The 27719-nt window shown below is 51.1% G+C and overlaps 2 protein-coding genes across 4 annotated transcripts in view; both read right to left on the minus strand.

The window, feature by feature from the left end:
• Positions 1-20907, minus strand: part of BMP1 (bone morphogenetic protein 1) — a 40579-nt gene extending 19672 nt beyond the window's left edge. For 2 of the 3 annotated variants that reach the window (XM_036240062.1, XM_036240064.1), the window contains exons 1-8: positions 20712-20901; positions 12311-12424; positions 8994-9164; positions 8746-8863; positions 8267-8445; positions 7389-7494; positions 5813-5937; positions 5165-5280 (exon numbers count right to left, since the gene is read on the minus strand). In XM_036240062.1, the coding sequence (XP_036095955.1) occupies positions 5165-5280; positions 5813-5937; positions 7389-7494; positions 8267-8445; positions 8746-8863; positions 8994-9164; positions 12311-12424; positions 20712-20865 (1083 nt within the window). In that variant the 5' untranslated portion in view covers positions 20866-20901. Of the gene's footprint in view, positions 1-5164; positions 5281-5812; positions 5938-7388; positions 7495-8266; positions 8483-8745; positions 8864-8993; positions 9165-12310; positions 12425-20711 lie in introns of all 3 variants that reach the window. The other variant, XM_036240063.1, reaches the window with a different exon arrangement.
• Positions 20908-21818: 911 nt separating this feature from the next.
• Positions 21819-24469, minus strand: SFTPC (surfactant protein C). Its single transcript, XM_036241118.1, has 6 exons — positions 24408-24469; positions 23567-23725; positions 23084-23206; positions 22728-22838; positions 22207-22354; positions 21819-21995 (listed from the first exon to the last, which is right to left on the minus strand). The coding sequence occupies exons 1-5, from the start codon at positions 24447-24449 to the stop codon at positions 22217-22219; spliced, it is 573 nt and encodes a 190-aa protein (XP_036097011.1). The 5' UTR covers positions 24450-24469; the 3' UTR covers positions 21819-21995; positions 22207-22216.
• Positions 24470-27719: the final 3250 nt, after the last annotated feature.

The raw sequence follows: 27719 nt of genomic DNA on the forward strand, positions 1-27719 counted from the left end.
TAGAGTGGGAAGGAGGAAGGGAGGGAGAGAGAGAGAAATATCAATGTGAGACACGTTGATTGGTTACCTCCTGCACAACCCCGACCAGGGCTGGGGATCAAACCTGAAACCCAGGTATGTGCCCTTGACCGGGAGTCAAATCTGAGACCCTTTGGTCTGCAGGCTGATGCTCTAACCACTGAGCCAAGCCAGCCAGGGTCAAATGTTCACTTTTTACCCTATTTCTATATTGTTCAAAATTTTTACGACATGCATATGTTATCTTTTATCTAACAAACAACACAAATATCTTTTAAGGAGTTGCTGGATACCTCTAACCACTGCTCTGTGTGGCCTCCCTGGGCCTGCTAACCACTTTGTCAGCAGCAGCACTAAGAACAGCAGCAACTATCCCCTCCTCCTCCGAAACAATCCTGGCTCTGTCTGGGGAGATCAGTTCAGGCCTTCTGAAGAAGAAACCACACATGCCCAGCAGGTGAACCCCAAAGGGCCCACCCAAGACCTCCTACGTGGCAGGAGGAGCCCGAGTGTGCCTCACACAGGAGGAAGAGACCTGGGCTGGTGGTCAGAGGCATCCTACCGGGAGGTGCAGCATGGTTTCAATCTTGAGACCGGAAGTGTCTAATTAAACGTTGTAACAACTTGTCATGTGGAAACAGCTGTGCTCCAGTGGCAAGGACACTGCCCACTGCCAAGGAAAACCTGGCCAGCTCCACCACTCCCTGGCTATGACTCGGCCGTGGCTTGACTTCTTTGTGCCTCGGTGTCTTTTTATGAAAGAGGTGACCCTAATGAGTCCACTGGGGAGCTGGGGGATTAAATTGGAAATGGGGTGCAAAGTCTCTGGGTGAACCCCACGTGTGGGAAGTACTCCTCATGTTTGTTGGATGCTCTCAAGGAGGAACTGGGAGAACACGTCGACCCTCAGACACCCACAGCCTGGCTGCACTCTGGCCTTCAGCACTGTCTTAGGACCATCATGTAACTCCTCTGCCTCCGCTTTTGTTTATAAGGTGGTAATGGGACTAGTACCTGCCTCGTAGGGCTGAGGGGTAATACAGGTAATTAATATGGGTAAACTAAGTTACAATAGGTAAAGTTTACAACAGTGTCTGATACGTGTATGTGTCATACATAAAACATACAAATATGTTGCACATGCATACAACAGTGCATGCCACTCCATACATGTTAATTTCACTACTGGAGTTGAGTTTGCCTGAGATATTTTGATATCTGAAATAGTTCAGACCAGAATCCTGGAAGTAAGAGGAAGGCAAATGGGCCCCAGGGAAGTTGGCCAGTGCTCACTCGTTTATCAGATGAAGAACAGAGGACGGTGCCAGCAGCCGACACTGACTGAACTCCCACTGTGTGCTAGGCAGTGCTCAAGCACGTTGTGTACATCAACTGGTTTATCCTCATATCCACCCCATGAGGGAGGGGCTATCATTAGGCTCATTTTACAGATGGGGAAACAAAGACACAGACAGGTTAAGCAACTTTCCCAGTAAGAGCACAACTGGGAGTCAAACTCAGGCACCCTCTTTTTTTTTAATCCTCATCCGAGGATATATTTATTGATTTTAGAGAGAGAAGAAGGGAGAGAAAGAAACACTGATGTGAGAGAGAAACATCGATCGGTTGCCTTCCATACATGCCTCGACTGGTGATTGGACCTGCAACTTAGGTATGTGCCCTGACCAGGGATCAAACCCACAACCTTTTGGTGTACAGGACAACACTTCAACCAACTGGCCATCCATCCAGGGCTCAGGCATTCTGTCTCTGAAACTAACACCCTTAACCACCACTCCACGTGGCCTCCTCAGGCCTGCCAATCAATTTTGCCCAACAGCTGTGCAAGCAAAAAAAAAACCAACCCACAAGTGTCAACATTCCCTCCATCCTCAGTGCTCTACATCCTTCAGCGCCTGAGAAGCAGGACCTAGAGGAGGGCGCAGCAGAGGAGGGAAGGGTGAACTCTGCCCACTGGGTGACAGAAAGTGGGGGTCATGGAAGGTGTTACAGAGGAGGTAGAATTTGGTTTGGACCTTGAAAAATAGGCAGGGTATCAGAAGGCAGGAATGGGAATCAGGGTGGATACTGGTAAGTCTAAAAGGCCTTTTACGTTTTTATCTTCTTGGCTCCTCTGCAACATAAGACCATGATCTCCCTCTGAACTCACTTTCCTGCTCATATAGGCTGGCTTTGTTGCTTGGGAAACACTGTAAATCCTCTTCAGGGCAGCTGCCAACCATGTGCAGTGTGGACACTTGGGGACCCTCAAAGAAACCTTCCAAGTGGCTTCCTCTCGTTTGATATACCCTTGATGTGCACAGTGGTATAGGATAAGTTTACATTTCTGGCAATAAGGTGAGAACTGGGAAGCCAGTGGAAAACAACCTGTCAGCAGCCAAAGATATCAAAGTCCATCAGCTAACACAGGTGGGTTTATTTAAGGTTTACTGTTGAAAGAGTGTAGACTTTGGAGTCTGACAGGCCTAGAATTGAATGCTGGTTCCACCACGACTACTGTGTATACTTGGGCAGATTTACTCATGCCCTTTGAGCCCCAGCTCCCTCATCTGTTCAGTAGAGATATTGTATCCACGTCACAAAACCATTGTGAGGAATAATGAGATCACACATATAAGATGCCTGATACTTCATCTGGCACATAATTGTTAAATAACAAAGAGTGGCCGTTATTGTATGATGCCATCCTCTTCCTGCTCCCTAGCCTCTGCAGGCCTTTTAAACGTTCTATCTCTCATGGTTCATCTTTGATTCACTTACAACTCTAAAATTTCATCCAGGACCATGGGTGAGTTTTATTTTTTGCATCTCTACAACCGCGCAATAATTAACCTGGCATTTTTACCTACAGACCACATCTCTCCCTGGACCTCCTGGCAGGTCTCTGAAAAAGGATGGGGAGTTTTCTGGGAATTATGGAGGGAGCAGGCCGGAGGCAAAGAGCAGCTCCTAGGGCAAGACCATGTGTCCACTAGGGTCAGCTCAGGCAAGCCCCAGGCAACAGGGGAAGAAGTGGATCCTGACCAAGCTACCATACTCCTGCTGACTCAGCAAACCTTCTGAACAGGAAAGAAAGCAATGCTCTGTTCTGTGCTCCTCGGGGCTGAGGCTGGGTCATGCACCTTTCCGTCCCCCGTGCCAGGCACCAGTGGGCACACAGTTTTGCTGAAGGGCACTTCCAGTAGTTGCTGAAATGGGAGAGGGCTTTAGAATATAACAGTATTGCAACTGCAGACTTTGGTGTCATAATTTAGGTTCTATGTGATCTTGGGCAAGTTACTTAATTTTTCCAAGTTTGTTTTCTCATATGCAAATGGAAGATATCATTAGTGCCCGACCTATAATGTTGTTGTGCTAGTTAAAATATATAACACATAAATATCTTAACACATGCCTGGCCAATCCTATATTCAATAACCATTAGTTGTTATTATTATTATTATCTGTGGTGAGATTTCCAAAGGCTGTAATAGTGAAGACCCTCAGGAATGAAGGAAGCCAGGGCATAGTCAGTACAAAACAGCAAAAAGGACTGCAATTTTTGTTGTTGTTAATCCTTACCCAAGGATACTTTTTCATTGATTTTTAGTGAGAGGGTGGGGGGGTGAGAGAGAAACATCGAAGTAAAAGAAATACAATGATTGACTTTTGCACAACCCCAACTGGGGCCAGGGATTGAACCTACAACCCAGGCACGTGCCCTTGACCAGAATTGAACCTGTGACCCTTTGGTCCGACACTCTAACTGCTGAGCCAAATCGGCCTGGGCAAGGACTGCAATTTTTAAGTTAGATTTAGAACAAGAAGAAGGACAAGGAAGAGATGGGTTCACTTTTGAGGGAAGATGGTAGAACGTTAACCAAGAGAGATGACAGAATTATTCAACCCTCAGTTAAAGTCTGTCGTTAATAAAACAATCTTCAAATTACAAAAATAAAATGAGCATAGTTTGGAAAGGAAATGGAAGCTCGGTAACATAGAAGGATAGTCAGTGAGCAAAGTTAGCTCTTGTGTGTAGGCTCAAAAATGACATCAGAGGACAGTCAAATAACTTGCAGATGTGATCAGCATCGGTAATCTTGAGAACTTGGAAGAAATGCTTTCCCAACTTCAGAAGGGGTGTATATGGTGTGTGTGTGTATTGGGAGAAGGGGTTGGGAGTGAATTCTGGGAACTGCAAACCATTGAGCTAAATGTCAATCCCCAATTAAACAGATGGTCTGTGACCATTTACAAAAGAAACACTTGATTAGTAGGAGCCAGTTTGGGTTCACTTGAAACAAGGAATGTCACAAATTTCACTTCCTTTTTAAAAGGGGTTTTCCTGACTAGTGGGTCAGTGGACTTGCTTTGGTAAGGCGACCCATCTATGTCTTAGGCATTTATCAACCGCTTCCTGTGACAGGGATATAAAGATAACGAAGGTGTGGTTTCAGAAGAAGCTCACATCCTAGTCAACTAGGTGGTGACCTGTGGCTGGATTGTAATGACATTAAATAGTGTCATAGCAGGTAGAATAATTCTGCCCAAAGCCTGCCCATTAACAGGTCAAGGTCAGTTCAGAGGGAGATCTTGGATCTGCTTTGATTCATGTCTTCAACAGATTGATCAAAGACCAGGTTCTGAAGGCCTAGAAGGCATGCTTATCAAATGAGCTCATGACAAAGGGAAAGTATTGGCTACCTGCTGGAGGGAGCAGTTCTGATTCAAAATTATCTTGAAAGCTGTTGGGATGAACAATGTGACCAGTAATAAAATCTAATCCAGATCAAAGCCACTCAAGGCTGCACCAGTATGTTGAGTACCATGTTCCAAAGAAAGCCTTAAAGATGACTCCTGGGAGCAATAAAAATACAAAGGACACGAAGGTCCAGGGGTTGGTGAGATGTCCAGACTCCATGCGAAAGCCTACGAATGAATCTCAGAAACACTTAGAAAAGTGCCTGGTACATAGTAAGTGCCACCTGCAAGTTAGGTTTCATTACAGCTACTGGTGGAAGCCCCTCCTCATTGTGTCATTCTTGTGGGTGGATAGGTATACAGTCCCCAGGCAGGTCACTCACAGCCACACTGACTATGTGCTCCTACTGTGCAGTCCTAGCAAAGGAAGGGGACGATCAGTTACCTTCTCCCCAGGTGTGACGGAGATGCGCCATACGCAGTGCATATGGGCGGAGTAGCCATTGGGGTACTCAGGAGAGGAGAAGTTGCCTGTGCTGTCTTGTAGGGTCTCTCCGCAGGCTGTCAAGAAAAGAAAATGACTGGGTGGCTGGCTGCAGGGGCCCAATCCTCCTGAACTTCTGCCTTCCCCGCCCTGAGCCCTGGCATCCTTGTGGGAGAGTAAAATGGCTGAGGAGGGGGGAGTCTGGGGTGGTCCTGTCCCTTTAAAATCCACTCTCTTCCCCTCACAGATAAGCTTACACCATCCTAGCTCCCTGCCTAATGCTACAGGGTGTCCTGTTATCAAGACCACTAGGATCCAGAGTAAAGGTCGGGCTCTTTTGGTGAGTCTCACTCGTCCTCACTCCCTGCAAATTGCTCTTACTCACCCAGATTCTTAGAAGGTGGGTGGCTCAGTGTTTCACTACCACCTAATCCTAGCCCCCGTTTGGTCCATAACTTGAACACTGCCCCTCCCTGAGGGCCCCTCCACCAGGCAGCCTCTGCCTTCTCTAAGGCTCACAGCTTTAACTTTCTTGGTTCCAGGTTCTGGCCTCTGCCTGCCTGGGGTGCTGCACTCCATTCCTCCCTAGCTCGTCCCTCCCTGCCTGACCTGGGCACTTGTAGAGCTTGCGGGCCTGGGCGATGTCCCCCTTGCTGAGCCGGGTCCTTTGGCCGATGGGAGGTTTCACCCCATTCACCTCGTACTTGGGAACAATGGTGTCCAGGAAGATGCCCCTGAGGAGGACAAGCCCGACCTGGTGAGAATCTGATGGAAGGAGCAGTGGCATGTCTGTGTGCACCCAAGGTCATGACCCTGCCAGAGCCCAGACATTCCTCAGTAGGGTCAGGGATGGGTGGAGATATCTCACCCTGTCATTATGCTGCCCACTGACCAGCAGCCACCCTGCTCCGTGGCAGCCACACCACAGGAGCCTGGGGGAGTCCCAGGAACACTTTGGGAGGTCAGGGACACAGGCCCAGGATGCCCTGGGGACCCATTGGTGCCCAGCTCAGCCCGGCCCTGACTCCCTGCAGCAGGAGAGCTTTGGATATGTCTCCAGACCCACCCAGTCCCTGGTTCTGCAGCCCTTGGGCTGATTCAGCACTGGCTGCACTTCTCCCAGGATGACCCAGTGCCAGTGCTTTACCCTGTTGGCACAGCTGCTCTGACAGCACCTGGGACAAGGCCGGGTGGCAAGTTCCACCATGGCCAGAACAGACCTTGGGAACAGCCCCATCAGCTCCTGATCCATCAGTGTCTCCTGTTCTCCTAGTTCCTGCCTTCGAAAGCCTGGGTGTTTCCATCTGGGAGGAGGGGAAGCAGGCAGCCCTTCACCTCCCCAGGGCCCCTGACTCACACCAGCTGGGTGGGACTCGGCAGGGGGTGGAGAGGGATGTGGTGAGAAATGTATGGGGGGGGGGTTGTGGGTGTTGGGGGCAGGATGACCTCACCGCCCTTCCTTGGTCTCTGTCCCTCAGGTTTGGAGGCAGGAAGAGTGGGCCTAGAAGGACTGAGGAGAGGGGGGAGGGCCGCTGTCTGGGACAGAGTCCGAGGGCAGAGAGAGGATGAGGAAAGAGTCAGGCATGGGAAAGGCCAGGCAGGAAGGAGTGTGTAGAGGATGAGGGTTGGTTCCCACACTAGGCTATGACAAGCTGGGGTCAGGGGGGCTGGCCCATCACCTCCGGGTTCTGGCTGTGACTTGGGAACCTGGGCCCAGGATAAAGAGTAGGTGTGTATGTGCATGTGAGGTGGGGAGGGGGCTGGTCCAGGGCAGGAGCCGATCTTTGTGCAAATTAACCAGTTACACAAAAGGCAGACAGATGAGAAAAGGGTGCTTCCAATAAGGAAAATATATCCCTTTTGGTCTTCAGAGGAGGGATAAGCTTAGCTCCTTCGGGCAGGCAGTTCTGGCTACAGCGCACCACCACTTGCAGGGCAGCTGGATTTCAGCCCCATGGGCCAGGCGCCCTCCGTGTGCACAGCTCTAGGTGAAGGACCTAGGCTTTGTGAGTCCAGACCGTGCCCTGGGCCCACGGTAGAAGAGGACAGCTGGACAGGCAGCTCCCATGGGTCCTCTCCTTGGGGGCTACAGCTGCCAAGGGCCCACCCCTGTCCTTGCTGACGACCCCAGCAGGGCAGCCTGGTGCAAAGTGGGAGGCCCACGGAGGGCAGAACCATCTCTCACCTGGAGAATGTGTTCCGGGCATAGTGCATGATACTGTCAAAATCGTAGGTCTCCCCAAGGGACTCCACCTCTTGGACCTCCATCTTCAGGAAGTTATACTCCTGCCCTGAGAAAACCAGGAAAAGGGTGTGGGGGTGGGAGGAGGCAGGTATGTGTGGGATGCAGGGTGGGAAATGGGATCCTCCCTGTACTTGAGAGGTGCCCCCCTACCTGAGGTCCTGGGGAGCAGCCAAGGAAAGCCTGTGGGGGAGGGGCAGGCCTCTAGAAGAATGTCCAGCAGGGGGGCAGGGTGAAGGAGGACTTGCTGCAGGGAAGGCTCAAGGGAGTATGGGAAAGAAGCACCCATTTCTAGAACCACAGCGAGATGAAAGCAGTGAAGAGTGGAGGCCTGGGGAGAGAGGAGGAAACAGGAAAGGAGGAAAGAGAGCATAGCCAGGGGAAAGAAGAGAGAAAAAAACCTTTAGAGGACAGAATAGGCAAAGAGCAGAAGACTGGGTAAAAGTGAAGAGAAAGGCTGAGGCAGCATGGGGGTGGGCTGACCCCTCCCCAAGCTCCACCCTGAAGGCCAGCTGGGTTCTGGCTGCTCCGGAGGGTTCCTGTATCTAGGACCTGAACCTGTTGGGGGGAAGGGTGCCCAAAGTGGCTCCACAACTGATCTGCAGTCCCTGAGCTGCTACTGGCCTGAACAGATGCCTCAGGGGCAGGGTCTGGGCCAATCTAGGCCCTAGGCAGGGCAAGGACTATAGGCTGAGTGGACCAAAGGTGATGGCTGGAGGGAGCAACTGCTACCCCCAGCAGGGGTCCTGGAGAGGGGGCTGAGGCAGGAGCTACAGCAGCTGGCCTCCTACACCCCCCCCCCCCCAGGTAGAAGTGCTTACCTGGCTGGATGTTCTCACGCACGATGGAGACGTGGCGATCCCTGTCGGGCCGTGTGTGCTCGTGCCAGAAGCCAATGACGTGGCCTAGCTCATGGACCACGATGCCAAACTTGTCACAGTTCTTGCCGATGGAGATGGCCTGCGGGCCCCCACCTCGGCGACCCACGTAGGAGCAGCACCTGGAGGGCGGGGCCAGCTCAGGGGGGCGGTCCCGAGCTGGGGGAGTGCATCCACTCAGGGGCCGGGCTAGGCTGCCAGGGGGGGCAGGGAACGAAGGGGCAAGGTTGGGGGCTGAGCAGGTATGCTCTGGCTGTGTGCTGGGGTCACAGCCACATCAGGGGCAGTCCTGGGGAGATGCCCCATGGCAGGAGGGAAGAAATGATGCAGGGCCGTGCCAAAGAGGGGCAGCTGCTGTGCCCAGGGCATAAAATAGGTTGAGGCCATGGCCAAGGGTACAGTGCCCAGGGGCCCCTGCTCACCCGCAGGGTCGATAGGTGAATACAATATAGCTGTCCTCATCAGTGCGCTCCAGGAAGGTGACACAGGTATGCTTCTCCCAGTGCCTCATGGCCTGCCTGAAGACTGCCCTCTGGCTGCCTGTCCGGACAAAGATGGCCAGGCTGTCACATTGTCCAGGCGGGCCTGCCTCCACCCACTGCTCGAGAGTCCCTGCCTGATAGGCAGGAGCTCCCACCAGGCAGCAGGGCTGCCACAGCATCTGGCTCACCAGTGAAGTTTCCCCCAATGACAAAGGGGATGACCCCATCAGGCCACACACGCTCTGGTCTGGACGTTGCTGCCCTCCGGCTCCGGGACCTGCTTCTCCACCTCCCTGGGCTTCTCCTCTGAGGCTGCCCATTAGTGTGCTGGCAGCTGGGGACGGAGGAGTTTCCTGGAACTGAAATAGTCAGACACTGGTAGCAAGTGAATGAAGGGGAAGAGGAGGAAACAAATTATAACCAATCTTCACTTTGGGGGAATTCCAGATTTACCCACTCACTACAATTTCTTTGTAACCCCCAAATCAGTACCCTTAGCTCTTCTTTTTTTTAAGAACGGATGAGATAATGTTATTTGAAATTTAATTTAAAACCAAGTATAATGGTAGAGTTATCCATCATTTAGACCACATCTTAACTTACTTTTATAAATAATACTTCATATTTATCTCCTAAATTGAGGTTCAGTGTCTTCATTTTATTTCAACTTCTAGGGTTAAACATTTATTACATAACCCCCTTTTTAAAAAAAGTTACTCAGTTTTCTCCCAGCTAGTGTGGCTCAGTGGTTGAGCGTCGACCCATGCACCAAGAGGTGGCTGGTTCAATTCCCAGTCAGGGCACATGCCCAGGTTATGGGCCCAATCCCTAGAGGGGGGCATGCAGGAGGCGGCCAATCGATGTTTTCTCTCATCAATATTTCTATTTCTCTCTCCCTCCCCCTTCCTCTCTCTCTAAAAAATCAATAAAGAAAAAAAAGTTACTCAGTTTTCATTAGTGTTAAAGATAATTCAAAATCTGTAACTGAGAGTATACTAAGAGCAAAGCACTGTATTAGATGCTTAGCGTGATTTAAATACGACCACGATTTTGATCTTGTCATTAGGGAGTATGTAATACACTAGGTGACAGAGGAAATGAGACAGGTACATAATGTAATTCAAGTTAGAATATGTAAAAACCAGTCTTAACGTAGTTCTGTACAGAACCTTAATTCCTTAGCCCTGCTGACATGCACACAGCAGTGAAAAACTTGAGTCACCCAACATGTACCTTCCCGGCTGAGGCTGAACAAGACAGTGCTCTGCCTTCTTGCATTAGCTCTCATGATGTAGACAAGTATGTTTCTCAGTCTACTTAGTGCCATGATTTTTGCGCTTTTTCTGTTGGTGATTTTGCTGTTTAAAATCACCCCCCTTCCCCACTCCCGCAATCGCACTGAAGTGCTGTCTACTGTTCATATGTACAAGAGGGCTGTGATGTGTACTATGGAGAAAATAACATGTATTCGATAAAGGCATGAGTCATAGTGCTGTTGGCCATGAGTTCACTGTCAATGAATCAACTGTATATTAGAAGGTATCTTTAAACAGAAACACAGGTAAGACAGGGCTATGTATTGATGAGTTATGAAAATTTTATGACCAGAGGCCCACAGGAACGTTAACGTATTTCTCCTAGTATTTGCCAATTCAGTGTTCTGAAATAAGATGATTCTATAACTCTATTCATAGCTACCATGAATACTGAGTGTTGACTGGAAGGGAAAAAGACAAAAATGGGATATTCGTTTCCCAGGAACTGTGGAGACCTGAGACTGGGAAATGTTCCCTTCTCATCCAAAAAACCTTCATACTTGGGGGGCATACAGACCTTGATATCTTCTTTAAGTATTCCCAAATACATGTTCTCCTTTTTATTTTTTAAATATGTTTTTTATTGATTTTTAGAGAGAGAGGAGAGAGAGATAGAAACATCAATGAGAAAGATTGGCTGCCTCCTGCATACCCAAATGGGGATTAAGCCTGCAACCTGGGCATGTGTCCCGACTGGGAATCAAACCGGTGACCTCTTGGTCCATTGGCTGACATTCAACCACTGAGTCACACCGGCTGGGCACATGTTCTCCTTTGACACAGTAGCTCTCTGGGATGAACTGGGCAAGTGTCACTATCTACCTTTGACAGTTGAGGAAACTAAGGGAAAGATTTTCTCAAAGTCACATGATGGGTTAGTGGCCGCCAAGGTGATCCAGCTCCTCCATTCTGCTCTCTCCTTGTACCATGTCTACTAGTCCTCACTAAAGTCAAGTAAGCCTCGCAAGTTACCAGGCCACCAGATCACCCTCCAATGCCAGCTGCTCTCTGGGGCAGTTTGACTTTCATTCAATGGGCTGCCCATGCCAGGGTCCTCCCTCATGCTGGTCAAGACAACTGCACCACCAGAGTATGCCCAGAACAGACTTCATCCAGGGGAGCATCTGTGCCCTTTGGCAACGGGAGAGCTACCTGTGGGCAGGACCATGCTGCGGGGCAGTGAAAAGGCTGGCAGAACTGAGTGATCCCAGGCCTCATTCTTCCCATTCCCTCACCCATTCACAAGTGCCAGGTGGGTTGTCAGGTGCTTGGACATCCAGGGATAAGAAGGACCCATCCCTGACCTTGAATAGCTTTAAGTCCAGCTGGGAAGATAGGCATTATAAATAAATTGTTGCAATGCAGTGCTATAAGTGAGGTGCTAAAAGTGTAAGCGCAGAGCAGAGAGAACACAGAAAATAGAGGTACATTCGTGTCTGGGGCGGCGATCAGGGAAGTTTTCACAGGAGAAACTCTTAAAATGGCCTGGGAGGATGCATAGAAGCTTGCAAAGTGAGAGCAGAAGGAAAAGCAAGGAGGGATTGTGGTGTTGAGGGAAGAGCCTTGGATTTGGAGTGAGAGGCTTGGTTCCTGTTCCAGCTCCACCACCGACTAGCCCTGGGATTTTGAGCAAGTCACATTACCTTTGTGAACCTCAGGTATCTGTAAAGCGCAAGTTGTCCTGGACACCTACCTTTGAAGAAGGTTGGGGACAGTCAAGTTAGATAATGCTTTTGAAAGTACTTTGTAAACTAAGCAAAAAGAATGTCAGTTCTTAGCTCCTAGGAATGTCTACACTTGCTGATCCTCTGGGGAAGGGATCAAGATATTCCAAGGCAGTGGTTCTCAACCTTCCTAATGCCGTGACCCTTGAATACAGTTTCTCATGTTGTGACCCCCAAACATAAAATTATTTTCGTTGCTACTTCAAAACTGTAATTTTGCTACTGTTATGAATCACCATCGGAAATATGTGTTTTCCGATGGTCTTAGGCGATCCCTGTGAAAGGGTCCTTAGACCCCCAAAGGGGTCGCAACCCACAGGTTAAGAACCGCTGCCCTAAGGGAAGACAAGCCCTTACACAGGGTTCAAGCTCATGGCCTCTGTCCCAGGAGCCAGGAAGGTCCAGTTTCTCTAATTCTGGAACCCATTTCTGAGACATAGGAGGGCCAGTCTACACCCAGCATACCTGTGGCTTTGATGGAAGACCTGTGCATCATATGCTGTCTGAAGTCCAAGGCCTGCTGCACCTGGAAGGCCCTCAAATCCTCCTCATCCAGGGCAATATCCCCGAGGAAGGCAGCTAGAGAGAAAAGAAGAGGCCAGGGGCCGAGTCAGTCCTGACCCATGGGCACATCCCCAAACCCCACAGCAACTTTATTCTTAACCCTGAGGAAGAAGGGCAGTGGGGGCTGACTCAGGATCTCTTGGGACAATCACACTGCCTTTTCAGTTGGGAATCCAGCAATGCTGATGCCTGGCCCGTACCAGACCATTCGTTCCACAAAGACATAGTCATGTCATTTATTCCATTATTCTTCAGCAAACACTTAGTAAGTACCCACTGCAGGTCAGGTACTACTCCAGCGGTTAGCAAGACAGATAAGGTCCCTGCTCCAGGGGAGCTAACCTTCAACAACATACGAGTAAACAGATACTGAATTTGAGAATTCCAGACAGTGATGGGTGCTAGGAAGAAAACAGGAGGTCAGATTATAGAGTGTCTACTTTGTGGACCCATAACCTCGACACTGTTGAGCATGTGGTACTACTCACTCCACGAATGCCATTTCAATTATAATGAAGGGAGGATAGGAATAAAAAGTGGATCAGCCCTGCACAGTTTTGCTCAGTGGTTAGAGTGTCGGCCCGCGGACCGAAGAGGTGAGGGTTTGATTCCAGTAAAGGGCATGTACCTGGTTGTGGTTCAATCCCTGGTCCTGGTCAGGGTTGTGTGGGAGGTAACCAATTAATGTATCTCTTTCACATTGATGTTTCTCTCTCTCTCTCCCTCCCTTCCACTCTATCTGAAAATCAATGGAAAAATATGCTCGTGGGAAGATTTTTAAAAAAAGTGGAGCAGATAGGAACTTTAGGAAAACCAGGACACATGATGGGAGCTTCCCGACTAGGAGGAAAACGTTTAACAGTTCTCAAGTGACTTCTATTCAGAGTAGTGTCCCCTCTCTGGAGGAAGAGAGGACTGGGGGAAAAGAGCCTCCAATAGGCAATTTTGGTTTCTGAAGCTGGAGAAGAGTTTCTGGAGAGATGGGCTAAACAGTCAATCTGCTTTTTGAAAACTTGGGAGAAAGAGGAAACAGGCCACAGAACTGAGTGCTCTGGAAGGAGCTCTGATGTGCGCTTCATGCAGGGCTGGGGTTGGGCAGTGGGGTCAGGAGGCGAAGCAGAGGGCAGCTTCCCTACAGCTCCACACTGGCAACATCTGCTTCTCATCCCAGTGCTACCCAGGCCTGGCAGGCATCATGACACAAGTTGTTTTAACCTTAAGGCCTTGCACACACACAGGTTTCTCCACCCCAAAGGGCCAGTGGGTGGACACACAGAATCAGACACATGGGGTTAGTGCTCCTACAGCCACAGGGTGACATCCATACCCATGCCATCAAACACAGAGCTCCGCAGTCACAGAAACACCCTGCACACATGAGCAGTGCCTGTACTGCCCTGAGGGCGGAAGGCACTGAATAATGTCTGTCTGAGTGAAGTAGCACGTTGATATTCTTTGGGCCTATAAACATGTGCTCACATACTCTTCTGTAGCTGTGATCTAGCGCTGGATCAGCAGAGTGTAGGAGTGACTTTAGCAATTATCAAGGCCAACTTTCCCTTTTACAGATGTAGAAACTGAGGCCCAGAAGGAAAATGATTTAACCAAGACTATGCTGCTAGACACTAGAAAGGCTGGATCTGTAACTCAGGCCTCTTGGTTCCCAGTCCAGTGCTTACTGCACTCAAGTTCATTACTTCTATAGAGCCCATATTGTAAATACATACACACAAAAATAGACACTCAGACACACACATTCATGAAAAATACACACACAGTCACAGACAGCCTTAAAAAACACACGTGCACAAGCTCCAACACACATAAAACCCAAAGTTCTGAACTCATTAAGCCAGTAATAGTAGCAATAATGACACCTTGTGTAAATGTCGAAACTTACATGGTGTTTTCCAGTTGACAAAGTATTTTCACATTAATGAATTCATTTAATCCTGGCCCACCCAGTACACGCCCATTAAGCCATACTCCACCCAAACATTTGCCTAGGACTGTCCCATCACAAACTCATGAAGAGATTACCTGGTGGCTAGATTCCAGCCTACCTCCCTGATTTTAGAGTACAGAATACTTGGGCCTAAGAGGGGAAATGACTTGCTCAAAGTCACCAGCTGGTAAATGGCCCAATATCTCTTCTACCACATGAAAAGTATTCTCTTACTTAAAATGTCACTCTAGCCCTGCCCAGTTTGGCTCAGTGGTTAGAGTGTCAGCCCGTAGACGAGAAGTCCTGAGTTCGGTTCCCGCTAAGGGCACGTACCTCCGGTTGGGGTTGTGTGGGTGGCAACCAGTCAATGTGTCTCTCTCACATCTATGTTTCTCTCTCTCTCTCTTCACCCCTCTCTCCCTCTCGCTCTACCTGAAGATAAATGCAAAAAATGTCCTCAGGTGAAGATTAAAAAAAAAATGTCACCCTTGGCTCAGCAACATAAGACACTTCTCAGCTGACATGCAAAGGTGGTCTTAGCACGGATATGGGGTGGGAGGTACATTCCAAGGAGGCAGTGGTGGGTTTCTACATGCCAACACTCACACAGGCACTCCCAGGCCACATGCACACCCCCCTACCTTTGCACACTTTGTGCCTTTGCACAGACATTGCACTTCTAGGCTCACACACGCACACCCACGGACATTACCACATGCCCATGTGGCTGGACATTTAGACTCCTCTTTGGACATAGCCGCAAAGAGCAAGGTCTTTGAATCCTAAATTGGTTACTTCTGACTGACAAATCATATAGACTCTTTTAAACCTCAGTTTTCTCTTATATAAAGAGGAGCTAATAAAAAAATCTGTCTCCTAGGACTTATTGACATGAAATAGGGTATGCAAATGAAGCACCTAGCACAAAGCCTGGAGCATAGTAAGCACCTACTAAATGGACACTGGTAATATTACCCTAGTAACAATCCCATAAGCTCAAGTTCAGCCCTCCACTTTCTGAGGGCACTGTGGGCTGAGTGAAGCCCCAGAGTGCTCAGAAGCAGAAACTTGAAGTCCAAGTACAGAACTGTGCTGACCTAGGGGACTAGGGCAGTGAGGAGGGCAGGGCAAGTGGAAGGCTGGACAGGCCCTGGGCTGGCCACAGAGGTCATCTGCAGAGCCAGTGCTCTGGGGTGGGATGTCATGACTGAAGAATGCATGGGAATCGTGGGGGTGGGGAGAGATGAGGTGGACAGGAGAGCCTTATGGCCGGGAGTTGGGCCTGAAGGCCCTGCCCATTTGGAATTCCTCCTGGGGACTCCAGGAAATCTGGATGCTGGGGAATCCAGGACTACCCTCCTTACATGGAAAAGAGCCTTGGGGTCAGGGTTAGGGTAGTAGTTGTTTTCAACGTGTAATGAAAAGTGTTGTGTTGTGTTTTCTGGTGACAAACCAGCCGGGAGCACTCATGGCTACTCCATAGCTAGGTCCCAGGAGTTGGACAGGAAAGAAGAGAGCCCACTGGACCCCATGTGCCCATCCTTCAGGTTGCCCTCTTGACTTCAGTCTCCTTCCCTGGGGCGTGGCAATGCATCCCCTTCTGGGGGTAGGGAGAGGGACTGTCTGGTGTGATGAAACCCCAACACCATGTGTACTGGGCATATATAGGTCCTATCACACAAATGCAAGCTTCTAGCTGGGGCAGGACACGTTCAAGCTCTCACAAGTGTTTGTACTTAATCCATGTGTACACTATGCACAGGTGCATCTTTGCACACACACACGCACTCAGGAGTACCCATATGGATAGTTGAACAGACTTGCCCATAAAGCTGGGGCACATCCACAAATGTGCAAAACTACACTCAACTACTTTCCCATGTAAGTCTTAGTGTTTTCTTTTTCTTTTAATCCTCACCCGAGGACATTTTTCTATTTATCTTCAGATAGAGTGGGAGGGAGGGAGAGAGAGAGAGAGAAAGATAGAGAGACATTGACCTGAAAGAGACACATCTACTGGTTGCCTCCCACATGACCCGACCAAGGCCGGGACGAACAGCAATGGAGCGTTGTGCCCTTGACTGGAATCGAACCTGCGACTCATTGGTCCATGGGCCAACTGCTGAGCCAAACAGGCCAGGGCAAGCCCTGGTGTTTTCATACACACAAATAACTATATGTGCATACTCCATTTCATAGGACATGCCACCAAAGGAGAAGGGCGCTTTTAGAAATAGTGTGTATGAGCCCTGGCCGGTTTGGTTTAGTGGTTAGAGCGTCGTCCCACGGACCAGAGAGGCCTGTGTTCGGTTCCTGCTAAGGGCACGTACCTCGGTTGCAGTTTGTCCCCGGCCCTTGTTGGGGTTGTGTGGATGGCAGCCACTCGATGTGTCTCTCTCATGTCGATGTTTCTCTCTCTCTCTCTCTTCCTCTCTCCCGCCCGCTATCTGAAAATAAATGCAAAAAAAAAAAAAAGATAGATAGATAGATAGATGATAGATAGACAGATGATAGATAGATAGATAGATAGATAGATAGATAGATAGATAGAGACAGATAATTAGTTGATTCCTCTGGATATCCTTAGAAGTTCCTTAGTGGCCTGAGGAAAAACATATTCTACTCCCTCTTCCTCTTCCCCCTAAATCTTTGAAGAAACTAGAACATTTGAGAGTTCCTTCTCCCTGGGGAGTTTCATTGGCCCCCCACCCCACCCCAGTCTGGAGCCCAGGGAGATTTTGTCTTTACCTCTTCCCTTGGGGCACCTAAAAAGAAGGTGACTCAGGGAGCAGGGGCATAAGTGAGTAGGTGACTCATTCAGAGTGTCTGGAGGGGGAATGTGATCTGGCAAGAGAAGCGATTGCAGCATCCTGAACTTGGAACCTATTCCTCTGAGGCTCCCTGAAGGCCAAACCTGAGCCACAAGGCTTCTGGGGTGAGGAGGATGATGAGGGCTGGTGAGCTACTGGCCCACCTCACCTTCCACAGCAGACCTCTGAGCCGCCAGGTGAGGTCGAAGTAAGGTCCCCGCTGGCTGGGGAGCAGTCCCATGGGCTTCTCTGCTTATGGGAGCAACTGGATCCCAATTCCTGCCTCTAAGTCTCTCCCGTAGCCCTGAGGGTCACTGCAAAGTCACCCGGGCAACTAAATGGAGCTGGGAATCTCAGGGAAGGACCCTCTTGATGATTTGGTAACCTAACAGACATGAAATAAGGACTTGCAATCTCCCTGGCAAGGGAGGGAGAGGGAGAGAGAGCCAGCAAGCACTCAGTGGAACCAGCTCCCAGCACACACAAAGACCAGCTCGGTGTCCAGCTCATTGCTCTGGTATCACCAGAAGATCCAGGAACTCCCCAGGGAATCAGGGGTCTTCATTTTTCCTTTACTGCAAGAGTAACATAACTCTGACAGTAATAACAAGAGGTGACCTCCAATGATGCAGCCTGGCTATCCTGAGAGATCGCAGGTGAGCCAGGGGAGTCAATGGGGCTTTCATTCTTGGTCCTTTGAGTGCAAGGAGGAGGGGGAGCAGGAAGAGGAGAGAACTGGAGAGGGTCAAGTGAGCGGAGGTTAGCATGCATACCAAGTGCATCAAAAGGAAGTACAGGCATACCTCGGAGATATTGTGGGTTTAATTCCAGACTACCGCAATAAAGTGAGTCACACACTTTTTTGGTTTCTTGGGGCATACACTTACACTATGCTTACACTATATTGTAGTCTATTAAGTGTGCAATAGTGTTGTGTCTTAAAGATGTACATACCTTAATTTAAAATATTTTAATGCTAAGAAATGCTAACCATCATCTGAGTCTGTTGGAAAAATGGCACTTATAGTCTTGCTTGACACAGGGTTGTCATCGACTTTCAATTTGTAAAAAACGCAATATCTGCAAAGCACAATAAAATGAGGGATGCCTGTAAAGCCAGGCATGACTGCCATTATCACCTCCAACACCTGGAGGTTAGGGATCAGAGGGGACAAGAGACCAAGGCCTCGCAGGAGAAACAGAAATAAGCCTGGGGACCTGAGGTTTGAGGATGTGGGTGAGGGGTCGTAGGGCGAGGAGGGAGGCAGGGATGCACCAGTCACACCCAGGAGGGAAACCTGATCTGACCCTGAATCTTGGCCTTGTCAGGCTCTTGGGCCATCTCAGTCACCTCCAGGCCTGGCCCAGCTCCCCACCAGTCTCACTTCCCCCTGGTGTAGCGCTTTCTCCAAAACCCTTGTTTGAAGTTCCAAGTTAGCCAGCCCCACCCTAACATGAAATCTGAGACTGGGGATAAAGCCCTCAGCCTCCTGCTGCTCTGAAAAATCACTCCCAACTTCCAACTAGTGAAATATGTCAGTTGACTTCCTACCCATTTTTAAGGCCTTATTCCAGCCTGCCTCCTCCATGAAGACCCCCAAACCTTCCCAGCCTGCTATGATCATTGTTTCTCCACCACCACCACACCTGCAGGGCAGGAAGCCCCTTGAGCTTTTAGTGTCTTTCCCTCCAAGGTAGCACACACGAATCATGGTTTGTGCTGTTGGTTACTTCCCCACGTGTTGTTCCCTCCTGGGTGTGACATGGCTCCTTGAAGGCAGGGGCAATGCCTCACATTGCGGTGTCTCCCACAGCATCGAGCCCAGGGCCTGACACAGATTAAGCATTCAGTAAATGTAGATCAGTTGAGTGAATAAGTAACACAAAGACAGGGTCAGGGAGACACTCTTTTCCTGAAAATCAAACCTATTCCCTCAGAAAAAATGAAGTGAGAGTGTGAGGCACAGAAAACGGGGTAGACAACCAACATTTATTTAGTGCTGATTTATTATTTATATAGTGTGCGTTAAGCTCTGGTAAGTGTTTTATATATGTGCTCATATTTACCCCTTACCACCAACTCTGCGGAGAGGTCTATTATCAGTTTCCTTTTACAGGTGAGAAAAGCGAAGTTCACAGATGCTAATGAACATTGCCAAGGTAGTACAGCTCATGAGTTGTGGATCCAGGATTGATAGCTAAGTCTGCCTGCCCCCAAAGTCCATGCTCTGCCCACTTAGCCTCATATCCACCCCAAGCCCAACGAGAAAGATGACAGTTGTGGTTTACCCACAACTCAGAAGGGCTGGAAGAAGAAGGGCAGAGGGATTTGGTTTCTCCTCCTCCCACAGGAAGGGGCTCCCAAATAGGAGTTCCCAGGGTCAGGACTCCTGCACACACCCTCCCCCCCTCAACCCCTTGTACCACACACACAGGCACTCCTAGAACTCCAGGAGCTATGCCACTGCCTCTGGCTCTGGCTATTTGGAGACAGGCTGGAGTCAGAGGCAGGAAGTAAGGAAAGGTTTTGATATCTTATGCTCTGTGTGTTCTCTTGTCCCAAGTAGCCTGTTCAGGGTCATTGGATCAAGTAAATAGCTGGAGTGCCTGGCCATCTGGTCACTACTGGGACAGGACCCTCTGGGCCTAGCAAGAGTGAAGAGGTTACAAAGGGTCTTCATGGACAAAGGACACAAGAACACACACACACACACATACTCTGGGGCCCTGACCTAAGCTAACCCTCCAGTGTCTGTGGACTGAGAGCTGATATACAGCGTCTGAGTTCTCTGTGTTCCCCCCAACTCAGCCTTGGTGGGAACTCCTGGCACATAGGACATAGGGGCAGGGGTAAGTCCCCCTCCTGCGCTGGCTTCTCTGACTTTGACAGCTGTTTCCTGGGTCCCAGAAAGTTGCTGTGCTGGTGGGGACTACTAGATACCCAGGGAGCATGATCTCAGAAGATCCTCTGAAAAACTTTTTTCTTCCACTTGGGCTGGGTGGGGGCCTCAGGAGACCTGCTCCGTGGAGATGCAGGCCACCCAGAACCGGGGAGACAGATGTGCAGTCCCGGGCAGCCAGATAGACAAGCTGGAAAACACCAAGGTCCTGGAGCCAGAGACTAGGGAGAAGAGAGAAGTCTCTCTTTCTCTCTCTCTCTCTCTCTCTCTCTCTCTCTCTCTCTCTCTCTCTCTCTCTCTCTCTCTCTCTCGGAGTTTGGCCAGAAAAGTTTCCTGCAGGAGGAAAAGCCTCCTTAGCCGAAGCTTTCTCTCAGGACCCAGGGAGCTTGCCCCCAGGAGTCCTCTGGGAAGACAAGAGGCAGAGGCTTCCACAAACAGCGCAAAAGTTCAGTCCTAAAAGTCCCCCAAACTTCCCCTCCCTCTTTCCCTCCTTCTTTTGTTCCCCACAGCGTTGCCAACCAGGCAGCTCCCGGATTCCCACACCGGACCGTCCTCCCCCACCCGAACCCCGGCAGCTCGCGCCTCCCGGCCCAGCCGGCCAGCGCCCGGCCCTCCGGCCCGCAGGCCGCAGGGTGGGGGACGCCTACCCGCCTTGCAGGGGTCTTTGTAGTTGAGAGGCTCCGAGTCGTCCTCCTCGCCCAGGTCATAGGTGTAGTCGGCCAAGTCCAGCGGCCGGCCGGGGCGCGGGATCAGCAGCAGCCCGAGCAGCAGCGGCAGCGGCAGGCGGGCCACGCCGGGCATGCTGGCGGCGGCGGGGGCGGTGGCGGTGGCGGTGGCAGCGGCAGAAGCGGGTCGCACCCGGACGCGGGAGCGGGCGAGGGGAAGCGGAGCGCTGAAGGCGAGGGGGAGGCGCTCCCCTCCCCGCCCGCCGCTCTCCCCGCCCGCCGGCTCCCCCCGCGCTCCCCACCTCTCCCCTTCCCTGCGCTCGCGCCCTCCTTCCTGTCCCCCGCCCCTCGGCCGCCCGCTCCCAGCCCGCTCCCTCCTCCAGCCTCTGCTCGCTCTCTTCCCTTCTTTTTCTCCTTCCTTCTCTCCCTCCCTTCTTCACTGCCCGCCCCCCACTTTAGGGAAATGAGCTCGCTGGGGGGCGGGTTTTCGCCCAAAGCTCGGCCCCCTCGGGGCTGGGATAGCGATCTGCCGGTCGGCCCCGGCCCCGCGCCAGCCGGGGCGGGGAAGGCGAACAGCCGGCCCGCGCTGGGAAGGGGCTCGGGCGGCCGGTGCGCGAGGCGCGGGCCGGGGCGGGGTGCGGGCCCCGGGGTGCCGGCGGCGGCCGCCCCGCCAGCTGCCCTCTAGCGGTGCTTCTCCCGTGCGCGCCCTGCCCGAGCTCCTCGCCGTGCGGGACACGTTGTCAGGTCGCTCGCGCCGCCTCCTCGCTCTGTCTCTAGGTCTCTCTGTCCTTGCTTCTCCGCCTGCGTCTCTCGGTCTCCTCTTTCTTGGGTCCTCGCTCTCTCCCATCCCGGTCCCTGTCCTTAGAGTTCTGTCTCTCGCCCTCCCTCGGGAGACACCACTGGAGGGCGCCTAAAGCCCGCAGCTCGCTTCCTGGCCTCACCGTTACCACCCTGGGACGGGAGAACGGGAAAGCCCCCTTTGCTCCCTAAGGCCTTATCCTTCCCCTAGCCCGCCCCCACCAAGAGCGCGAACCAGGAGAGAGAAGAGGGACACCATTTGTTTTTCAATCAGGATGCTTTATTTTTCTGTGATAGGAATCCCCTGACCCCTAGTAGTAACTTCTCCTCTGCTGGCTCCCACCTCTCCCCACAGCTCCCATTTCTCCAGGGCTCGCCCCTATGGTGTGGCAGGAGCAGCTTTCTGCCTGTTTTCCAAAGACCCTTTGCTCATGGATCTTTCCTGTCCCTTTTGGACTTCTGCAGGCTCTGTGAAGCAAAGAAACACTGTTTATTATGTGAGGGAGAGGACCTGGGGGTGGGGTTGGGGGTGAGAATGTAAGTGAACCTTCCCTCCCCTGGCCTCCCTAAGTGACCGGCCTCCATGGATCCCCTGTGCCAGGTCAGCTGGCAAGGCAAGGTGGCCCAAGCCTTCCTTTGGCACTGGTGTTCCTGTGCTCTGGCGATCACACCTGCTCACCTGAGGGGTCCTAGATGTAGTAGAGGGGCACCTCCCCACAGAGGGTGCTCAAGGTGGAGCCCAGGAAGTCCAGGTTTCTGGAGGGCTCGGAACCAGTGTCATGAACTTCCTTCTGGCCCAGTTTAGAGGGAGGCACTGCAGGCTTGACCTGGAAAGAGCACTTGATTTGGAGCCTGGGAACTGAGTTGCTGTCTCACCTGCAGCCCTCACTGTAGGACCTCAGTTATGTCAGGCAAGCTCTCTGAGCCTCGGTTTCCTCACTAGTAAAGAGGGGGCTGTACTGGGGTCAGAAGCCCCTAGGTGGTATGTGGGTTCCGCTGAGGCCAGCAGCTTGGTGGTGGGGTGGTGGAATGGGGCTGGTAATAGGTAGAGGTGTGATTAAGGTGAGTCTAGAGAGGGGCACTTACCTGGCAGCCTGCCAGGAGCAGTGCTTTACAGGTGACAAATACCCATCACCTCAAATGCTCCTCCCAGCAGCCCTGGGAGGAAAATAACCCATTCCTCCTCACCCTCACACCCACCTGGAGGTTTTGGAGCTTTCTAGTGAGAGTCTCAAGGCTGGGGATGTTCTCTGGAGCCATCTTCATGATGTAGCAGTAGGTTCCCGGGGCTGGCTTGTAGGCAATCAGGAGCTGGGCACAGGAACCCCAGAGTTCATTCAGGAAGGCCCTGTCTTGCTCACTCTCTAACTCTTATCTTAGGCCATCGCCCTCTATGTTGGACACAGGCAGGAGTTATACTGGAAGCTGGGGCACAGGTACACCCAGGGGAGGCAAAAGGGCTGGAGGATGAGGAGAGATGGCACATCTGGGTGGGTCTAGTGGAATCTTGTCATTGGTTTCCCAGGCCCAAGGTCAAGAGATCCAGGCATACCTACCCGCTGGTAGTCATACACTACGATGCCAGTGGAGCCAATGGAGAAGGTGGCAGTGGTGCCCGCACGCTCACTCAGGGCCACATGTTGCTGGGCTTCTGGCCCCGCAATGCTCATTTCTAGGACCTGGGGGAGGGCATAGTGCTGCCTGGCATTCCTCTTTCCCCCCTTGTCTCCAATACTCATGCCCATTCTCAGTCCTCCGTATTCAAATGCAATCCCTTCTTTCCTGAAAGCTCAGAGAGGCTGAGTGGAACCAGGCGCTGGAAGGAACAGACTGTCCCACCATGGATCAGGGGCAGTGGCCTGGTGGAAAAAGCCCAGGCCAGGTTTGCCACCCTGTTCCTGCCTCTTTCCTTCCATGAGGTGCTCCCTGCCTCCTCTTCTCATTCCTCTTGGGCAGTTTGCTATCTGCCTAGTGCTTGCCACCCCCATCTCCCTGACATGTCCTATACTGGCTACCCACCCCATCCTAAACCTGCTCACCATCTCAGTATGTTTCTGGCTCATGTGAAGACCCATAAGCAGGGCCCCTACAATCACCACGACGACAAGGACCACCACCACGACCACGATGAGAAGGCGTTTGAGGTGCACAGGGCAGCAGGGGATGCCGAACCGGCCCCTGGGGGCTGCTGAGTAGTCCTAATGTGGTGGGGCAGGGAGGAGACAGGTGTGAAATCATGAGGATGCCCCCTCTTCTCCCTGCACAAGTTGGACACCTTCCCACACCCTTCCAAGGCTGGGAAACCAATGCTATGGACGTGAAGAGGAGGGATGAGATCAGAGAAGGCTTCCTGGAAGAGATGCCCTGGATTCTGACAAACTCATAGATGGCTAGAAGTGAGGTCTCACTTGGAGAGATCCAGGAGAGCTTGTTTCACCAGTCATATCTCCTGCTGTTTCCTCCAGACTCCTGGTACCTCAGCCATGCCCAGTCCCTCTTCGTTCCCCAAATAATCCATGCTCTCTCACACTTCCATGCCTTTACAAATGCCACCGTTCTTCCTGCAGTGCCTTCTTCCTTCTCCACCTGGGAGTTCCTACTTATTCTGGAGCCAGCTCGAATGTCATTTTCTCTGTGGACTGTCAAGTGATAGCTCCTTACTCAGTGCCCTCTTCAGCTCTTTACACTGACCTCCGTGGTGGCGCTCAGCCCCTTATATTGGAATCACTGGCTGCCACATTTATCTCCCCATGGGACTCTGTCTTAGTAGTTGAGGTCCCTGCCTAACTTAGCACAGTCCTAGGTTGATTGGGTGAATAAATTTGGATGAGAAAACAGATCGGAGGAGGCAGGGCCCACCACACACATGATCACACTCACCGGTGGGCTCTCCATCAAGACCTCTTTGCTGCCCACATCCATCTTGCTGCAGTCACCTTCTCCTCCTCAACTCCTAAGAGTTACCAGGGTCTTATATGTGCCAGTAGGGAGCGGGGACAGAGGTGAAGGACCCAGCCCCCATCTGCCAGCCAAGTCCTTGGCTTTGAAGCCTGTTTGTTCCTGGCCCTCCAGAACCAAGGCCCTGATAAGCCAGCTGCTAGAGCGCCTAAGGGCCCTTGACCCTGACACATGAGCCTTCTTGGCCCCAGCAAGAGCAAAGCTGGGTGAGCTGAGCAAACTTGCCTTTGGCCAGTCTGTACTTCTCACTATGGGTGTCTTCCTGGTGTTCCCGCCTTCCTTTTTGGCACCTGCCCTAGACATCCTGTGGCTTTCCTGTTCTTCTGCCAGGCTGAGCCTCTCAGGAAGCAAAGAGTCTGACCCAATGGGGAGTCCATCACTTTTCCCAACAGCATTTCCCCCAAGCATAGGGATGAGCTCCAGGAACGGGAGTGAGGAGATAGTGCCTATGGACCCAGAGGGGCACTGCTGAAGGCATCCGTGTGGGGGTTCATGAATGGTTCATAAGTTCTCTGGGAGTGTCACATTTTCACTTGAAATACTCTACCTGCTTCGCCATCTCCCCACTTCTGAATCTTACCTCAGACTTGCCCCCCGGGCCACTCTTTTCTGAATTCTGAAAACTCTGTCCCTTCTGGTTACAAATTCTTACTTACTAACATGAGGTTTTTCATTCTTTGCTATGAGTTAGTTTGTAAACTGAAGGCTTTCCCGCCCCCCCCCCCCCATATTTTATTTGCATCTATTTTATGCTGAATTTATTACTGGGTCAGATGTTTTTATTTCTTTAGTTTCTTCTGGGATGCCCCCCCCCCCCCCCCCATGCAACCTCCTCTTTTGGTTTAGGAACAAGTTGATCTTTTTCAGTAAGGATGATCTCAGCGTGGCAGGGGGAGCTCATATGGGGGTTCATCTGCCCAGGAGCTTTGTAATATCTATGCCCCATCTTGGGGGCTCTGTTCATTTGGATGTGTTCAATGACCAGAGAATCTACTTCTAAATCCTTTAGTTCAACATTCTTCTCTGCATTTTATTTTTATTATTTATTTATTTATTTTTTGCATCCTTACCCAAGGACATTTTTTCATTTTTTGTTCAGATAGAGTGGGAGGGACAGAGAGGAAGAGAGAGAGAGAAACATTGATGTGAAAGGTACACATCGAGTGGTGGCCACCCACACGACCCAGCCAGGGCCAGGGACAAACTGCAACCGAGATACGTGCCCCTAGCGGGAACCGAACCCAGGTCTCTCTGGACCGCAGGCCGATGCTCTAACCGCTGAGCCAAACTGGCCAGGGCCTTCTCTGCATTTTAAAGCTTGTGCAGCAAAAATTCAGTACTCTCTTTGGGCCACCAACCCTGTGTTCAGCCCCATTGTTTTGCCTGGGCACACCTACCAACTCCACCTTGTAATGACGGAATGGCACACACTGCTTCTGTCAAGTATCATCCTTCAGATACTTGATGGCTTTGGGGATATTCATACCCTTGATGGTGTGGGTTGTTTTATGAGCATTTTAAAAGTGAACATGAGTCCTTGGCTGGATGGCTTAGTTGGTTAGAGAATTGTCCATACACCAAAAAAGCTTGTAGGTTCGATTCCTGGACAGGGCACATACCTAGGCTGTAGGTTTGATCCCTGATTGGGGCACATACAATAGATTGATCGCTCTCTCTCCCTCCCTCTCTCTGTCATCAATAAAAACTTATCTTCAGATGATGATTTAAAAAAAAGTGACCATGCCCTGGCTCAGCAGTTAGAGCATCGACCCGCAGACCAGAGAGACCCGGGTTTGATTCCCTCTAAGGGCCTCGGTTGCAGTTTGTCCCTGGCCCCGGTTGGGGTTGTGTGGGTGGCAACCAGTCGATGTGTCTCTCTCACTTCGATGTTTCTCTCTCTCTCTTCCTCCCTCTCTCCCTCCCGCTCTATCTGAAGGTAAATGCAAACATGACCTCAGGTGAGTATTAAAAAAAAAAAAAAAAGTGACCATGAAGCTTTGAGGCTCTTAACTTGCATGATTTTGTGGGGTCTTTTGTGTCAAGTGAAGGGCGTGCCATTTTCTTTTCTTTTTTTTGGTACATGCCCCAGCGGGAACCAAACCCGGGACTCTCTAGTCCACAGGCCGACGCTCTAACCGCTGAGCCAAACCGGCCAGGGTGGGTGTACCATTTTCATAGATGAAGCTGAAGGCTTTTGATAGCAGATTCCATGCTGACATGTCTTTCTTATGCCCAGACAGTCTTGTACAGGGCTAGATGTGGTGACCGATGGGCTCCCAATCTCCTCTTCCTTGAATCAGCTGTCATCACCTTTCCTCCCTGCATTCTTCTTTTTATATCTTCTAATTCTAAATCTACCTTGAGAACCCTTTCTCACCCAAACGGGATCCACTTTATGGACCGTCCTCTCCCCTCTATCTGTTTCCTACTCTTTCCTCCAAGCCTTCTCGTTGCTTCATTGTGCTAAACCAAGTCGACTAATGGCGGCTCCTTTATCTCGGGCTCCCTGTGCTCGCTGGGCCCAGGTGCTCTAAGGCGCCTTCACTTCTGAACATTCACGAGTGTAAGTCAGAGCCCTGCACTTTGCTCCTCTCTTGGTCTCACTCCTTTATCTTCCTTATAATGTAGTTCCAGCACTTCACCCCAATTTCTGTCCTTAGCCTGGGGGCTCCCTCACACCAAAGCCTTGCTCTTTAATCATGAGCGGACCTCCAATTCTCCAGCCCTGGCAGGTTCCCCTGTCCCCACAAGGGCCCCCTCTACCCCTGGAGGGCCTTCAGTCTCCAGGTTGCACAACAGCATGGTATCTGAGCTGAGAGCCCCTGAGAAGCTGGGGTGGGAGGAAGAGAGAAGGAAGGAAATGTTTGCTTCCACAACCTTCCTTTAAATATTTGCATAAGCCTCTAGCAGCAAGTGTCCCGGGAGGAGTGGAAAAGGGGAGGAGCTGGAGGGGATGGGGAAGGATCCTTTTAGTTGTATGTAGGTGCCAGATGCAGGAGACAGTGCCTACAGTGCCCACCCCTCCCCATCCCCAGGGACCCCACTCCCATCCCTGGTTGTCCTGGCAACACTGGCATTGATGGGCTGACTCACACATTCTGGGCCTATGCCAGGTGGGCAACAGGCCAGTGGGAGAGCCAAGGATAACTGCAAACATCTTGGGGTCCCTATGGTCATCTCTGGGGGCTGCCTAGTCCAGCTTTGGGGCTTGTTCTGAGCAGGTGCTGTGTGGTG

Source organism: Molossus molossus, unplaced genomic scaffold (genome assembly GCF_014108415.1).
Source record: "Molossus molossus isolate mMolMol1 unplaced genomic scaffold, mMolMol1.p scaffold_m16_p_4, whole genome shotgun sequence".
NCBI lineage: Eukaryota > Metazoa > Chordata > Mammalia > Chiroptera > Molossidae > Molossus > Molossus molossus.

Coding starts and splice junctions, on each gene's coding strand:
- SFTPC (XM_036241118.1), bottom strand. CDS start 24,449: ATGGATGTGGGCAGCAAAGAGGTCTTGATGGAGAGCCCACCG. Junction 23,207..23,566: donor GCCAGAAACATACTGAGATG/GTGAGCAGGTTT, acceptor GCCCTCCCCCAG/GTCCTAGAAATGAGCATTGC. Junction 22,839..23,083: donor TAGTGTATGACTACCAGCGG/GTAGGTATGCCT, acceptor TCCTGTGCCCAG/CTCCTGATTGCCTACAAGCC.